General features: G+C 36.5%; 1 protein-coding gene across 3 annotated transcripts in view; it reads right to left on the bottom strand.

The window, feature by feature from the left end:
• The window catches only part of LOC114053699 (lymphocyte antigen 96-like), a 90,348-nt gene that overhangs the window by 71,598 nt on the left and 903 nt on the right, over positions 1 to 17,847 (bottom strand). For 2 of the 3 annotated variants that reach the window (XM_027876820.1, XM_027876818.1), the window contains exons 2-3: positions 13,933 to 14,022; positions 6,257 to 6,388 (exon numbers count right to left, since the gene is read on the bottom strand). In XM_027876820.1, coding sequence (XP_027732621.1) covers positions 6,257 to 6,388; positions 13,933 to 14,022 — 222 coding nt within the window. The remainder of the gene's footprint in view (positions 1 to 6,256; positions 6,389 to 13,932; positions 14,023 to 17,847) is intronic. The other variant, XM_027876819.1, reaches the window with a different exon arrangement.

Below are 17,847 nucleotides of genomic sequence, written 5' to 3'. Positions count from 1 at the left end.
GTGCAGATGACTTCTAGAGCTCTCTATCCAGTTCAGATGTTGCCACTAAGTTCCAGACTTGAAACCCAACTGTTTGCTGGACATATTTATTTTTATTGATGGCACCATCATCTTCCTAAGTACCCACGTTCAAAGCCTTAGAATCACCTTTGATTTTTCCCTCTTTCTTATCCTTTATTTTCTTATCTCACATACCCACTATTTCCAATTTGACCCTCATTACCTCCTGCTTGGACTGACCCTCATTACCTCCTGCTTGGACTATTGTAATAATCTCCTTACTGATTTCTCCACCTCCACAATCTCCTCCTCTCCAATCCATCTATCTCTGAGCTGCAAAAATAATCTTCTAATGAACAAGATAAATTTGCTAATGCACAGATCGGACCACGTTGCTCTTTTGTCCAAAAACTGGCTCCCCATTGCCCACACAAACAGAAGCACAGACTCTTTGTTCCCTAATCTCATGCTGCCTTCTCTCACCTCTGGACATTTTTGGGTTTCTCCCTTCTTCCTCCACCTGCATTTACTAAAATCCTTCTCTTCCTTCAACATCCAGCTCAGGCACCACCTTTTCCATGAGTCAACCAATTAATCAGCAAAGCATTTATTAAGCACTTATTTTGTACAAAGCACTTTACTAAGCCCTAGGAATACAAAGAAAAAAGTGGGGGGAAAACAGTCCCTGCCCTCAAGATGGTTACATTCTAAAAGGGGAGACGATGTGTACATAAAAATATATGTAAAAGATATTCCTTGCAAGAGAAGGTACATGCTTGCAGAAGGCATTTGATCTGAGTCTTGAAGGCAGGGATTCTAAAAGGTAAGGAGACAGAGCATTCCAGACATAGGGGACACCTTATATAAAGGTACAGAGATGGAAGATGAAAATTTCCATTAAGTTAGGGGCAGCTAGGTGGTGTAGTGGATAAAGCACCGACCCTAGAATCAAGAGGACCTGAGTTCAACTCTGGCCTTAGACATATGATACTCACTAGCTGTGTGACTCTGGGCAAATCATTTAACCCCAATGGCCTCACAAAAAAAAAAAAAAATTTCCATAAAGTCCTCATCTCCCCAGACCTGAAAGCAATCTCTCATTATATTTTTTTTATTATATTTCTTTAAAGTTTGCAAAACACTTTATTTTCTCATTTGATCCTCACAACAATCCTAGTAGGTAGGTGCTATTATTATCTTTATTTTACAGATCAGGAAACTGAGGTAGAAAGGGGGTATATGACTTGCTTAGAATCATACAGCTGGTAAATGTCTGAGACTGGCTCTGAACTCAGATTTTCTTGACTCCACATCTAGCAGTCTGTCATTTACCTTTCCCATGAGTTTCTCTTACCACCTCCTGACACAGAGATGAAAGACTCAGAGTACAGAATGAGACATGTATGTAAGCCCTTTTGACATGGCCAATGCAGAAATTTGATTTGCTTGACTATATATACTGGATATTCTGGAATATATCCATGAGCATGAATATGTATGTGGAGATATCAAGTCCTCAAATCTTCTTCTGAGCTATGAGAATCCTGACCAGGTATATTTAGTACATTATGGCCTCAATTACCAATATTGTCCAGAAGGAGTTCATAAAGCATACAAAGAAGACCCTAAAAGGTATCATGAGGGAACCATTGAGGATACAAGTGCTGATGCACACAAGGGTGTGGCACCATCAAGATGGATGACTTGGAAATACTAGGTTATTGCATGATCCAGTTGCTCAGTAGCCTTTCTCCCTTAGGAGGACAATTTGAAAGATCCTAACTATATCAGAGACTCCAAAATTAGCTACCAAGAAAATATTGCAAGTTTGATGGACAAATGTTTTCCTGAGAAAAATAAGCCAGATGAAATTGCTAAATTTATGGAAGAAGTGAAATTATTGGGCTACACAGAAAAATATCATTATAAGAGTTTACAAGAAATTCTTTTGCAAGAGCTAAAAGCTACAGGAAATAAGGATGATGGCAAACTGGATTTGTGTAACTTGGAAAATAGAGATTTGCCAACAAAAATAGGACCATAGAAGCAAAAGAAAGAGGTGGAATAAAGCACAGAATCAGATACTAAAGATATGGAAATCTCACATCAAAAAATATTGGAGGGATCTCAAAGTCATTTAAGAACCAGAAATACAGTCCTAAAGTAGAATGAATACCATAAGCCCATAAATGGAATTTGCTTCATTTCTCCTTTTTTCAATAATGTTTCTTTTCTCCTTTCTTGCATTGTATTTAACTTTCATGTGAATCTTGGGAGGAAGGGTGGTGGAAATATTTTTAAATCCTTGTGTCTTTGAAGAGTGTTTCAAGATTTTTGTTAAAATAAATACTTCAAAAATAACAGAGTAACAGAGTAAACAGAGCAACAGAGTAAAAAGTAACAGAGTTTTGGTTGGGGAGGGAAGAGAACTAGGAGGAAAAGAAGATTTTTTTCTAATTAATTAATTTTTAGTTTTCAACATTCACTTCCATAAGATTTTGAGTTCCAAATTTTCTCCCCTTCCCTCTCCTCCCCCCCACCCCAAGACAGCATTCATTCTGAATACCCCTTCCCCTGATCTGCCCTCCCTTCTATCACCCTCCCCCCTTCTCTTATCCCCTTCCCTTTCTATTTCCCTGTAGGGCAGGATAGATTTCTATACTCCCTTGCCTGTGTGTCTTATTTCCCAGTTGCATTTGAAAACAATTATTTTTATTTTAGTGAGACAATTGGGGATAAGTGACTTGCCCAAGGTCACACAGCTAGTACGTGACAAGTGCTTGGTCTGAGGCCAGATTTGAACTCAGGTCCTCCTGACTTCAGGGTCGGTGCTCTAACCACTGAGCCACCTAGCTGCCCCTAAAAACAATTTTTAACATCCATTTTTAAAACTTTGAGCTCCAAATTCTCTCCCTTCAAGGGAAGATTTTTGAAGAAGATTTTTGCTGAACGGAAAAAATTAAAATTTAACTTAAAAAAAATAGAAAGAATAGAGAATAATCTTCAATTAGGTATGCCAAGGTAGCTATGCTAGAACAACCAAGCCTATGTTCCACCCATATGTGTGTGTGTGTGTGTGTGTGTGTGTGTGTGTGTGTGTGTGTTTTAGCTTCTTGGTGATTCAGCTACTATAACTATCTTGCATATCAGTCCCCTTCTCTTCACTCATACAGCCACCTCCCAGGTTCTCCCTTCTTCAAGTATCTCCCTTCTACTCCCTCTACTCAGCAGCCAAAGTGATTTTCCTTAAGTATAGGTCACCTTACTCAATAAATTCTGGTAGCTCCCTATTACTTCAACAGATTACAGTCTTAGAGACATACCTGTAGCACAGAGAGGTTAAGTGACTAGTTCAGGGCCACATTGATAGTATGTGACAGAGGAGAACTTGAATCCAGATCTTCTTGACTTCAAAGATGGCATTAATCAACTACATCACCCTTTTTTTCATAGATATTTTATTAGGCAGGTACATAGTGCCATAGATAGGGTGGATAGAGAGACCTGCAGTCAGGAAGACCTGAGTTCAAATGCTTACTAAATGTGTGACCTTGGGCAAGTCACCTAACCTCTGTTTGCCTGAGCTTCTTCAACTATAAAATGAGGATAATAATAGTACCTACCTCCCAGAGTTGTTGAGATGCTCAAATAAGATAATATTTGTAAAATACCTGACACATAGTGTCATATAAATTCTAGCTATTATTATGTACTGTATATTGTGTTTGTTGTTCATGCCAAGAGTAAAACATAATTGAAAAAAGGAATACAATGTAATAATATGTTTCTGTTTTAATTTTGGGATAAAATATAGCCATTTCAGTAGGCCCAACAAAAAACTCAATAAAATACCCTTAAATTATTTTTCAACTACTTAGGAAAGAAATTAAGTATCACATAGTCCAACCTCTCCCCACCCCCCAAAAAATTCAGCATATTGGATAGGAAATTTTGAAAGGAAAATCATTTAATATAATTAAAGAACTTGAATGTATATAAAATATGCATATATATACACACATATGTATGTATATAAATATATATATATGGAGTTCCCCTAATACTCAAGTCAGTTGACAGAATCACAGATGATGAGGTTTTAGTATATTGACAAGATGTTAATACCCTCTCATACTTTTTTCTGTGTATGATCACCTCTATAATATCATTGGCTTTTAAAAAAATGACCACACCCTTGTGTGGCTTTAGATATCTAAGCCCTGACAATAGCTAAAGTTTGGCAGATTCTATGAATCAAAAAGTATAAGAGATAGTTAGCTATGAAAGTAGAACTAAGCTCTTCACTTCTTAAGAGGGAGAATAAGGGGATTTTCTTTCCTTCCCCTACCCACTGACCATGCTGTTTAATAGCAAAGCTACCTACCCAGAAGTAGCAACCCAATTCAGCATTTAAAGAATAAGTTCGTGGTGCAGTGGATAGAGCACCAACCCTGGAGTCAGGAGGACCTGAGTTCAAATCCAACCTCAGACATATAACACTTCACTAGCTGTGTGACCCTAGGCAAGTCATTTAACCCCATTGCCTAGCCAAAAACAAACAAACAAACAAAAGAATAAGTTCAGGGGAATTTGAGGGAGTAGAGACCTACACTCCAAAATGACAGCTAGAGATAAAGTCACTTGAGGCTAACAGCAGTGTCTAGGAATGTGTCCACTGACAGGAGAGAAGAAAGCTATCCATGAACTAGTCAGAGCTAGTTCTTTCAAGATTGTAGCTAGAGGGAAGACCAGACCCTGGGGACCAAGCTAAGCAAGTCAACCAGAAGAAACACTTAGCCTTGGGGGAAGTTTGTAAGGATTTCACTGGAGATAATGTACTTCGATGCCTAACAGTACCAAAACAATGAGCAACTTCAACCACATGTGTTCCCCATGTGTATCCTTCACTATTATTGTACTCTTAAGCTTATGGTCACTGTACCCTGTGTTTATGGGATGAGTTACTGTTCTTACCATGCCCTAGTAAATGCCTTTACTAAAAACTAATTGCATATACTGGCTGACAGTCTTAAGGAGAAGCACACTGGTAGGGGCTCCTAAGCATTAGTTTTAGAAGAACAATCTCATACTGCAAACACAAGTATAAGTTGGAGGCAGTATGCCAAAGAAGAAACAATGGGTGTGCATATGTGGGTGTGTGTATACACACATACACATACCTACATAATGTATGTGTATACACACACACGGACAGATGGTACAGTATGGAGGGTTGGGTCTGGATTCAGAAAGACTCTTCTTCATGAGTCAAATTTGGCCTCAGACACTGAGTAGCTGTGTAACCCTGGACAAGTCATTTAACCCTACTTGACTCAGTTTCCTCATCTGTAAAATGAGCTGTAGAAGGAAATAGCAAACCACTCCAGTATCTTTGCCAAGAAAACCCCCAAATGGGGTCATGAAGAGTTGGACATGTCTGAAAAACAACTGAACAGCAACAACAACCATACACACACACACACACACACACACACACACACACATATATATACACACATATGCATGTATACATATGTGTATATATGTGTTTGTATATATACAGATATTATATAATACTACATACATATACAAATATATGTTACAGGTTGTATTTATCTCTTTAGTGGTAACTATGTCTGAATTCAGTATTCTTTTTAAAATTACACTCTTAAAATTTTAATGTACTTCAAAATATTGTTTTGCTAACTCCTAAGGGCTATGCGCTTTCATGGAGCCATGATCACATTTATGTATTCACCCAGACACATACAGATGTAGATACACAAACACACACCTTTCAGACTTGTGATTTCTTTGGGGGAGGGAATTCAGAGAGTGAAAGCAAGAGCGAGAGAAAGAAAGAGAGAGCGAGAGATGATATAAATAGAGATGACATCAATGTAGATATAGCTATATAGACAGATGATGTTGATACAGATAAGGATAGAGATGGAAATGGTAGAGATATAAATAGACAAATATAGATAGACATATTATAGATACAGTTCTAGATAGTCCAGATGTGTGATTTCATGAGGAGAAGGAATTACCTATACTAGTTCAGATCAGCAACTGCTCACCAATTTACAGCCTTATAGAACTCCCCAAGGTACAGAAAGGTTAGAGTGACTTGTCTACGGTCCCTCAGCCAGTAGATATGAGAGGCAGAACTTGAACCCAGGTTGTTCTGCCTCCAAAGCTGGCTCTCTAGATTTGCTGCCTCATATAATAAAAATAAAATGAAACAAATGCTTACCTCCCTTTAAAACTCTGCAGAATGAGTAACCACCATCAGCCCCATGGCATAAGACTTCTTTCCTCAGTGGCATTATTACAGATGATTTAAATTCTGCATGAATGTTAAAATATAGGTCTCTCAGGTCTCTCCCTAAAAAAAATTATGTCTATTATTCTATTATCACATATTGTTTAGAAGTGAAAAAATATACATTCTATACCTATAAAAAGAAGGAAAATATCAGGACAAAGAGGAGAATAAAGAAGAAATACATCTTTAGCTAGGTTTTAATCAAAAAATTATTTTGAAAATTAAATTTTAATTATTGAAAATTTTTTAAAGTATCTATAACCATTCTTTTAAAATAGTTTTGTTATAAACTTAACAAACATAAATATTTCCATTAGCAATGAACAGGAAAAAATATTATATATGAAACCATGAATCTCTATTATGCATATCTTGGTTTTTAAGTATATATCAAATTTAATACAATGTTATTGTTGACTTAGAGAAAATAGGGTGGGGGAATAATATAGTAATTCAACATAATCCTTTATAATAATGTTTTATGTTGAGGGAATTTTTTTCAAAGTATTTCTCTGCCATCCTCATCATGTTTCCTTATCATTTGCTACAGATAGATGATTTGTATTCATGCAGACTACACTGCAAGTTCGTTTCCTCTGGGGGCAGCTAGGTGGCGCAGTGGATAGAGCTCCAGCCTTGGAGTCAGTAGGACCTGAGTTCAAATTCAACCCCAGACACTTGACACTACTTACTAGCTGTGTGACCCTGGGCAAGTCACTTAACCCCAATTGCCTCACGAAAAAAAAAGAGAAAAAAGTTTGTTTCATCTAATAAACTGAAAATTAATGCTTAAAAAGGGGGATGATAATGCTGTCTCCATCCAAGTACCTTGCACTCCCTCCCTCCCAAAGCCTTCCTTTCCTCCTCTTGGGGACAACACTGCTTTGTATCTTTGTGCTATTCTGAAATTCCTTCTGTTATCTTCTGGTATTTTAAAAATGTTTCGTTGGTGCTCTTTTCTTTCTTTTTTTTTTTCTCTTGGGGGTGGAGGGAGGAGAAGCATTGCTTTCACCACCCTCCCCACTTTCTCTCCTCCCTCAATTGTCCTCCACAAAAAAAGTAAAAGCCCTGTCTTATAACGAATAGGCATAGTCAAGCAAAATATATTAATTCATTGTCTGTGTCAGAAAATAGGTCTCATTCTGCACTTCTAGTCCACCATTCTTTTGCCAAAAGGTGAGAAGCATGAATTATCATCAGTCTTCTGAAGTCATGATTGGCCATTGCAGTGATCAGAGTCCTTAAGTCTTTCAGAGTTATTTTTCTTTATAATTTGTAGTCATAAATTTTCCCCTAAGGACTTCTTTGGCTACAACTAAAAGTTTTTGTATATCATCTCATTGTTTTCATTTTTTGATGAAATTATTTATTGTTTCTATGATTCTGCTCTTTGACTCATATTTTTTAGGATTAATTCTCTTTTTCAAATGTATTTTATTGATTATAAATTTATTGCATTATGTCAGTAAAGGATATGCTTAATGTATATTTACAACAATATTTATGTCTCTAAAAATTTTATACTGCAACCTATGGTCAATTTTTGTGAAAGTACCATACACAGCTGAGAAATAGGCATACTCTTTCTATTTCTTTCTCATGGCAAAGTGTATAGAGAACTAGTATCAAAATCAGAAAGATTTCAGTTTAAGTCCCACCTCATAACGGCTGTATTTCCCTGGGCAAGTAGTTTAATCTCGAAATGCTCTAAGCATCTCTCTAACTCTATGTTAGAGAGGAGGTGCCAAACTGAATTGAAAGAGTTTCCTTAACTAAGAGTTCTCTTTATCAAATAATCTCAAACCCAATCCCTATTCTTATTTGCATTAATTAATCTCTAGAGATAATACATAAATTTCATAAAATTAATTTCATAAATTTTTCTTTCTTGTTTTTCTCTGGACTTATGACTTGGTGGGACTGATGCTATATAAGAACTAAATGAAATTGTAAACCTAATACCCCTCCCTTCCCAAGAGACTGAGGGACAATTATGCCTCCCAGGTATTAGGGTGGGGGGGAGGGGTGTGTTTGTATCTTTGTTCTTACTATACCTTTCAAGTAAACATTCCTGTGTGAAAGCAAAGATGATTGTTAAGTGGTCAAATGGAACTGGGGTACTGTGAACCCCTAAAATTAGAGAACACAGTTGTTGAGGGCCTAAGCCAGTGGCAGACTAGATATCCCCAAATGTTCTTAAGGATACCTAAGTACCCTGGGGAAGAGGTGAAATGTAACATATCTGGCCTTCAGGCAGTGGGGGACAGAGTAGTCACTGTTACAGTAGTAATTCTGTCTTCCCTTAGCCATGGTAAAAGAGTTGGTGAGAAGAAGGTCTTTTAGCTAACATTAGATTTGTGGACTTTGTGAAATTCATATATAAATTTCTCCCTCCCTGATTACCATGAATAATCCAAAGGCAATAACATATTTTGCTAAGAATCAGTTACTCAACTCAACTGGTACACATAGCAAAAGTGCAGAAACTTTCCTTCCTCTTCCTTTCCTATAAGTCTATATAGTCTCAAAATTGTTGGCACACTAGAGACCTATTTATTTTGCAGTTTGGGTACCCAGAATGTCTAGATTATCTAACAAAATAATATTATTATTAATAGCAACAATAACTATCATTTATATAGTGCTTTAAGATTTGCGAACAGTTTACAAATAAAATATCTGTCAAACACATTATTGGTACATCTTTCAATACATCAAGGATCCATGATTGTGTCACTAGGCATACTCCCTCAACTGGTACAATTTGCATACTGTCTCTACCTAAGTAATATCATTCTTTATCAGTTGCTGAGACCCTCAGATTTATGGTACAGGGGAACAACCTCCTGGTTATGAGGCTGGTTCACATATGTCAAGTATACCTAACTCATCACCAGAACCAGTCTTGAAGGCCTTCTAGCTTGGTAAGACTAACCAGAGCTTATGCTAGGTCAGTATAGCTTTTAAGAACCCAGATTAAGCCCCATTCAATGAAATGGCATCAGAGGAAGGCCAGAGTGGAGGAACCAATTATCCAAACACAATTAGGATCAGGACTTTAACAAGGTACAATATCCAAGGCCACTTTTGTGTTTGAAATTACGTATAATTTCTCAACTTTTGTCAGAGTATACCTGAGAAAACATGGTAATATTAAGTATGTTTTAATAACAATAAGCTAAATGAAGAATATGAAGGGTCTCATTCCTTGTAGACCTTGAGTGAGGGATTAATATTGTTGGAAATAAGGGATTTGCTTAAGGCAGCATAAAAATATTAATGAATCCTGATCGTGTTACTGAGAAGGAAATATGTATCTTTTTTCTCACCCAAGTAGAAATTCAAAAACAGTATCAAATAACTGACCCATCTATCAACCACATAGTCAGCTTTATGGCTGGGATTATAGTGGACTTAATTTGTTATTATTCCTGGGTTCTCAGCATACTCTCTCATTCTCATTAACTGGGGTAAGGAAATATTATGACAAACCACAAAACCATATTTTCTCAGCTCATATTTATTTCATATTTAGATATGAAAAGTCAATGACTTCTAGGCTCTCGGTCACTGCATGAAAACAACTGGTTAGGGAGAGAAAACCAGGGCTGAAATGTCTTTATAATCACATAGCTGGTGGTGCAGTGGATAGAACACTGGGCCTAGAGTCAGGAAGATCTGTGTTCAAATCTAACCTCAGATACATATAGCTGGGTAACTCACTTAACCTCTATTTGCCTCAGTTTCCTCAACTATAAAATGAGGATGAAAATAGCCCCCTACCTCACAGGGTTGTTGTCATAAGGATCAAATGAGGTAATATTTATAAAAAGTGCCTAGCACATAGTAAAGCCTGTATAAATATTTATTCCCTTCCATTCCTCTCACCCCAATAAGACACTGTTTACTGTTGCCTCTAGGGCTTCGATAATCACCATCACCACAAGCAGTTGTTGTTTTCATTAACCTGACTAGATTTGATAACAAGAAAAAAACAGAACACTTTCTTTTAACAGTCTTATCACCCTGCTTCTTCTCCAGAATTTTTTTCTGTTGTTTCAAGCAATCTCAGCATTCAACTAATCCAACCTATGGATGAAAGCTAGATCTCAATCAGCACAAATAATAAATCCAGTGATGTTTTCACATGTATTTGAATTCACATTATTTGAAATTGCAATTATGTAAAACGTGGGCATTGGTTCCAGCTCAGCAGAAATACTCAGTGAGAAATTGAATATTTTGACCACTTCTTGGGATTCCTAATTCACACTGATTGGGGACTGTGTAAACTACCTAACAAATCATCATCTAGTCATAAAAATGGCTAATGGAGAGCAGATACCCAAAATTAGTAAAGAGATAGTAAGAGAGCTCTCTGTATGCTTGATGAGGCCCAAAAATCACACTAGCTTTTTTGACTGCCATATCACACTGCTGACTCATACTGACCTTGAAGTCCACTAAAACCTCCAAATCTTTTTCAAAACAACTGCTATCTAATTATGCCTTCCCCATCTTGTACTTATGAAGTTGATTGTAGCCAAGAATAGGACTATGCTGAAACATCACTACTAAATTTCATCTTGGGGCAGCTAGATAGAGCAGTAGATAGAGCACTAGCCTTGGAGTCAGGAGGACCTGAGTTCAAATCCAGCCTCAGACCAAACACTTGACACTTACTAGCTGTGTGACCCTGGGCAAGTCATTTAACCCAACTGCCTAAAAATAAATAAATAAATAAATAAATTTCATCTTTATTAGATTCAGCCCAATGCTCTAGCCTGTCAAGATCATCCACTGTGTTAGCCATCCTTCCAAGCTTGGTGTCATCAGCAAATCTGATTGATCACACCATCTATGTTTTTATCCAAGTCATTGATAAAAATATTAAGCAGTACAGGAACAACCAGACATTCCAGGGCACGCTGGAAGCCTCCTACCATCTTGGCATTAAACCAATTACCCTTTCAATCCAGCCATCTAATCAGCTGTGAATCTATTTGATTGAATTAGTATGTAATTCATATCTTTCCATCCTATCCACAAGAATAGTATGAGATCAAATCAAAAGCTTTGCCAAAATCTGGGCAAACTAAATCCACAATATTCCCCTCACCTACTAATTTAGTAATACTGTCAAAAAAAGGAAATGAAAGGATAGTCTTATATGACTTGTTATTGATGAAACCATGCTGGACCTCTATAATCACCACTGTCTTTTCTCGATGTCCACTAGTCATTTCTTTAATGATCCATTCTAGAATTTCCCCAGGAATCAAAGTCAAGTTCACAGGTCTATTGTTTGCAGACTATGATCTCTTTCCTTTAGAGAAAAAAATTGGGTAAAGAAAACATCTTAAGCATAGATAATTCTTGGGATAAGGTTTAGGGCTACCATAGAGACATAAAAAAGAGAGATAAAGGATGACAGCTCAACTTTATTTCATGGTTTCACATAACACCTTGAGTCAGGGAAGAGAGATGTCTATGAAGGTGGTTGCTGAAGCCTACAAAATGGAGGTAAGCCATCCAAGTCAACTGAATAGAGTTGAATTCTGTGGGTGGGAGAGACTTGGAGTCTGAAAAATTGAATAGAAGTAGTCAAAAGCCACTTATTATTTGCATAATCTTTGAAAAACTACTTTTCTATTCTGAACCACAATTTCCTCCTCTCTAAAACTAGGAGGCTGGAAAAGGTGGTTGTATTTCCTTCTAGCTCTAACTTTGTAAGATTTTGTCTTGCTATGAATTTCTACCATTGTGCCCAAACTAATAGCCTTTCTATGCATTTGTGATGGGTTCTGTTTTTCTTGCCTTCTCAATGCGTGGAGAAGGGGGAGGGGAAAGGGGAGAATAAAACAATTTAGATGGGAAAATAAAATAAAATTGAATTTAAACTAAAAAAAAAAAGATATTGGGACATTTGACTTTCTCCAATCTTGTGGTACCTCTCTTGTTTTCCGTGTGCTTTCAAGTATTACTAACATTGACTAATTGATTACATCTGCTCATTTCTTCAGGACCTGAGACTGTAGTCCATCTGAGCCAGGTGATTTGAATTCAATAAGGGCAACTAGGTGCTCTCTTACTATCTCTTTACTAATCTTGGGTATCCACTCTCCATTAGTCATTTTATTCTGCTATTTCTGGCACAAAGGTCATTCTCCTTTTCAGTGAAAACTGAAATAAAATAAGATGAGCAGCTCTATTTTCCTTCTGTTATCAGTTATCATTGCCCCATCTATTCCCAAGCAAAAGTTCTATCTCTTCTTTTATCTTCCTTCTTTTCCTAATATAGCTTTAGAAAAAAATACTTTTTGGTAAGCTTAGCTTCCCTCACCAGGTTTGGTTCCATTCTGAGGTTTAGCATTCATTACACTCTTTTCCCAGGAATTTTCATATTTGTCCTCCATTACCTGGTATGCTTCTGTCCTCAATATATTTCTTCCTTAAATCTAAGTTGGAGGGCAGTTAGATGGCTCAGTAGATAGAGCTCCGGCCTTGGAGTCAGGAGGACTTGAGTTCAAATCCAACCTCAGACACATAACACTTACTAGCTGTGTGACCCTGGGCAAGTCACTTAACCCCACTGTCTAACCAAATTAAAAAAAAAAAAAGAATGGGAATTGTTTCATTCTTTGTTTTTGGAGCCCCAGTAACCAGCATGATACCTGGCACATAGAAACTAATTAATTAGTTAATTAATTAATTAATTGACCTGATTGATTGACCATTATAATATCCTCTAAATTGGTCAATCTGCTTCCATTCTCTCCTCTCTCTAAAGTATCCTCCACACAGCTGCCAAGTTTATATTCCTAAACATTGTTCTTACCATGTCACTCCTCTACTCAAAAATCTTGAGTACTTACTGAATCTAGGATAAAATACAAAATTCTCAATCTGCCATGCAAAGTTCTTCACAATATGACTTCTCACTAGCCTTTCCAGTAATATTTCACATCACTCTCTTACACACACCTCTTGTCTCAGACAAACTCACCTGCTAGCTATTTCCTATATGCAACATCTCATTTCCTACTAATATACTTTTGCATAGGTATTTCCCCACATCTAGAATACATTCCTCACAGTTGCCTCTTAGAATCCTTATTTTCCTTTCAAATACAACTCAGTTGCTATCTCCTACACAAGGCCTTTCCTGATCTCCCTCTTGAAATTATTTTGTATGTTTACTTATCTGGGTATATGTTATATCCATCCTCAATAGAATATATGCTCCTTGAGGAGTGCTTTACCCATAGTAGCATCTAATAAATGTTTATTAAATGAACAGACTCAAACTGAATTAAAATGAATTGAATTGAAGAAGGGATTAAAAATGTAAGAAGGAATTGAATCTTTGGGCTCCCTTCTAACTTTAAGATCTTACAAGTCTCTAGATCTCAAAATAAATTATTTTCATTCTTACTATTGCTTTTGGCTCACTGTTAAACTAGTAATTTACGCCTAAAAACAGTGAAAATTAAGTATGTGTCAAAACTTTAAAATATTTTAATGGCACAATTTGGACTATAAGCATCACCAAGGATGTCTCTTGTACCCTTTTGACTCAAAGACAACATAAGAGGTGGACTTACGTGGGACATAGTATAAAGACAAATATCCTTTAGTCTGTTTCCAATTAAAACAGGGTGTAACATTTATTGTCGGTATGGGCTTCTTGTCATCTAAATGGAATAAAGACATGCCAGTAGATTACTAAAAATTGCCTCTCATCAGTACAACTTTTTAAGTTCCCAGATTCACCCAGATGCCCACCCAGCAAGTCTTTAAATTGAAAACTTCACTGTGAGAAGAGTTCAGAGACAGTTAAGGATGGTTTGAAAAATCTTATTCACAACATGATTTACTCCAGAGTTGGACTTTTATTTTTATCTATGCCTTTTCATACTCCCTAGGACCTATTTCAATTCCGTGCTTCCTGGTCTTAAATGGAAGTGTACTGTCAGCTAAGTAGATAAGTAACAAATGCTGGTTGAATGGATGGATAGATGGATGGATGGATGGATGGATGGATGATTGAGTGAATAAGTGGCTCTGTTTCCCATCTTTTAAAGGAAGACAAACCCAAATGGTTTTTCCAATGACTATTCCATGTTGGAATCAATCCATTCAAATAAATAACCATTGTTATTTTTTACCTTATTTAGCTTATTCATTTCATTATTCTTTTGTACAAGATACATGGAAAGCATACATTTAATTTATTTTTGTCATTGCTTCTATGAAAATATTGCTAAATCAGATAAAATTAATATACGTGAAGGGAATTGCTTCTGGAAACCAAGTATCTAATGAGGGGGAAAGGACTGATAATTCAGTGTTAAATTAACTATAAAATTGGAGCCCTTTATGAGGTGATCCCTTTATGAGAAGCAAACAAGTCCCTTGAGTAATTAAATAGAAAGCAATATCATGGGCTAAAGAATAACAGGCCAGATAGAAGGCACAGAGAACTTGAAATGGGGAGATCATGAAAAGCTTTGTGAAACTGAGAGAAAAAAAGTTCAGGGACCACAAAGAGAGGATTCTGAATTCTGGGAAAAAGGCTTTGGGGACCATTTAGGCACAGAGGAATAGAACAGAAACTGTTGCTGAAACTCCATACCAGACTAATCCTCCTTTTCTCTTTTTGGACTAAAAGGCTTCATGGAAGCTTGAAACTTCTTTCTGGACAGGGAGAAAGTCTGTTTACCTTCCTTTGTTTTAAACATCTACTTTCTTTTTTTTTACATCATTTTCTTCTGAGTTTATAAACACCAAATGGACTTCACCATATACAGAGTAGAATGGAAAAAGATGATTTTTCCTGACATTGTTGATTTCTATAATATAGAGTTCAATTTAAAATATATATACACACACACATATATAATGAATTAAAAATGTAACTTTCAAAGCTGTCCTACTTTGATTCCTTCCGGACTTCCTTCTGTTTTATTCTACACATTTTAAAAGATGAGAGATTTATGTGATTTGAAGAAAAATCTGAGTATATTATTCTGCATATTTTAAAAATGTTTTGATGGTTTTCTATTCTTTTTCCTTTTTTTGGTTATCCTCTCTCTAGTCCCTATACCCCACTTCTACCCCCAATCTAGCCTCTATCATTTCTCCCCTTCCCCACCTAGAGTTCCCATCACCTCTTCCTCCAATAACCAAGTCCTCTCTGTTCATGAAAATCTGATTGAAAATACAATATCCCCTTGTCAGTCCTCCACATAATCTATAGTATATTCTAATGATAAAAAGCACTTTTGTTTTTCCTTCTATTTGTCTTTACTCAAGTGATGTCCACCATGTATCCTTCTTTTTCCTGAATTTCCTCACATAAGCATATCTTTTAAATATAAATGCTAAATCCCCTCCCTTTACCTATCCTATTTCTTTTGAATAGAATATACCCATCCAGAGCCATAATCCATGTATGGTCTTTTATTCTACCATATCTCAGTAACATTATAAAGTCAAATTTGCCTGCATGCATAAGGACTTTGAGTTTCTTTTGCTTGTGGGGCCAATACAAGTCAGAGCCAGGGTTAGGCTACTCCTAGAGGACAAGAGTGTAGTGATGTATAGTCTGCTTTGCACTTTGACCCTTTTCTTAATTGGAGAGAAGAAATAGCACTCACTTAACACTTTAAAAATTCCATCTAGTGGATGAACTGAATTCAACCACTTAGAGCCAAAAGAACTGGGTTTCAGGTTTGGCCCTGCCACTAATTTGCTGAGGAATCTTGGGCAGATAATTCACATAATTCTCTAGCCCCATTTACTCCTTTATAAAACAGAGAAAACTAATAGTGTCTTCCTAGTTAATTTTATAAAATGTGGATTCCATTTCTATCAATTTGTCATAATCACTTATTCTCTAGGTTAATTGAACATTGCTATAAACAAATATAGTACATCTAGATTTTAGCGAGGTATTTGTCCATCTGTCATGATATTCACAGATGAAGACCTTCAATGATGTCTCTTTTTCTTCTCCTTTGTCATTCTAGACTTAGCTTCTATTTCTCTGGAGTATGCTAAGGGGGAGGGATTAAAAAAGGTGGTGATTAATAAGACAGTGTGGAGTAGAATAACTCATTGCCTTGAGGATAAGATGAGAAGATGTAAACAGGTCAATACCTATACAAGGAAAATTTTCCTAACAATTGGAACTATCTAATGGCCTGCTTCAGGAAGTGATCTAGGGAAAGATATTTGCCTAATCCCCCTTACTAGAATTTTTCAAGCAAAAATTGTCTCATCACTTATTAGTATGTCTCAGGGGAGACTTCTTTCATGTATAGGTTGTATATGGCCTCTGAGGTCCTTCAAACTCTTTGATTCTGTGAGAGTCTTATACTATGCACATATAAGAGACAGAATATGTGGCCAGAAAGCAGGTCATGTAAAAAATATCTATAAATTTTAGTGTATTCTGTTCCAGAGGTCCTGGGCTCAAATATCAGTTCTGCTATTTACTTGTTTTAAGTTTCACTTTTCTGGACCTTGTTTTCCTCAGCTATAAAATAAGGGGTTTGGACCAAATGATCTTTAAGATGGTAATGATAATAATAATAACAATAATAATAGCTATCATTTGTATTGTGCTTCAAAGTTTACAAAACATTTTGGATATGTTACCGTCTTTGAACTTTACCACCACTCTTAGTTAAGTGCTATTATTATTGCCATTTTTCAAGTAAGGAAACTGAGGTACAGAGGTTTACAAAGGTAGTGTCTGAGGCAGGATCTGAATTCAGGTTTTCCTGATCCCAGGCCCAACATTCATTCTATTCTTTGTCCCCTGCCCCCAAACCAGAAAATTTCTGAGAATGAGGTAGCAAAACCCAGCTGCCTCACTGTCAACATCACTTTCATCTCTAGATTTTATGATTCTAAGAGTCAGCAGCCAAACAAGCTAAGGAAATCCTAGGCTGCAATTATAGAAGCACAGAGCCCAGAGCCAAAGAGATGTCTATATTTTGGCCTAGGCAGAACATCTGGGGCATTTCATCTAGTTATGGACATCAAATTTTATAACAGGTAAGTCAGAGCCTATGCAGAGCAAGATAGTCAGGACAATGAAGGCATTGGAAACCCTGCCAAAGGAAAAGGGTCAACTGAAGGAATTGGAGATGTTTAGCCTAGAGAAAAGAAGACCTAGGAAAGACGTGAATTTGAACAGGGATAAGGAATGGACCTGTGATTTCATAATTAGGGAACTCCTGGGTGAGAAAACACCCTCTAACAATGTAGGTCACTACCTCCTTTACAATTTACAATCTTAAAGAGCTGCCTGTATTCTAATGTTTGAATATTTGCCATAAAGAAGGAGAACTAGGCTTGTTCTATTTGTCTATTTGGGGCAGAACTAGAACCAGTGGGTGAAAATTATAGAAAGTATATTTCTTTTTTTTTTTTTTAGGAAGTATATTTCAACTCAATGTAAGGAAAAATTTCCTCACAATTTAGAGCTATCAACAAATAGAATGAATGAG

Source organism: Vombatus ursinus, unplaced genomic scaffold (assembly GCF_900497805.2).
Source record: "Vombatus ursinus unplaced genomic scaffold, bare-nosed wombat genome assembly UNPS02014812.1, whole genome shotgun sequence".
Lineage (NCBI taxonomy): Eukaryota > Metazoa > Chordata > Mammalia > Diprotodontia > Vombatidae > Vombatus > Vombatus ursinus.
Note: the sequence above shows the minus strand (reverse complement) of the source record. Positions and strands in the feature narration are given on the sequence as shown.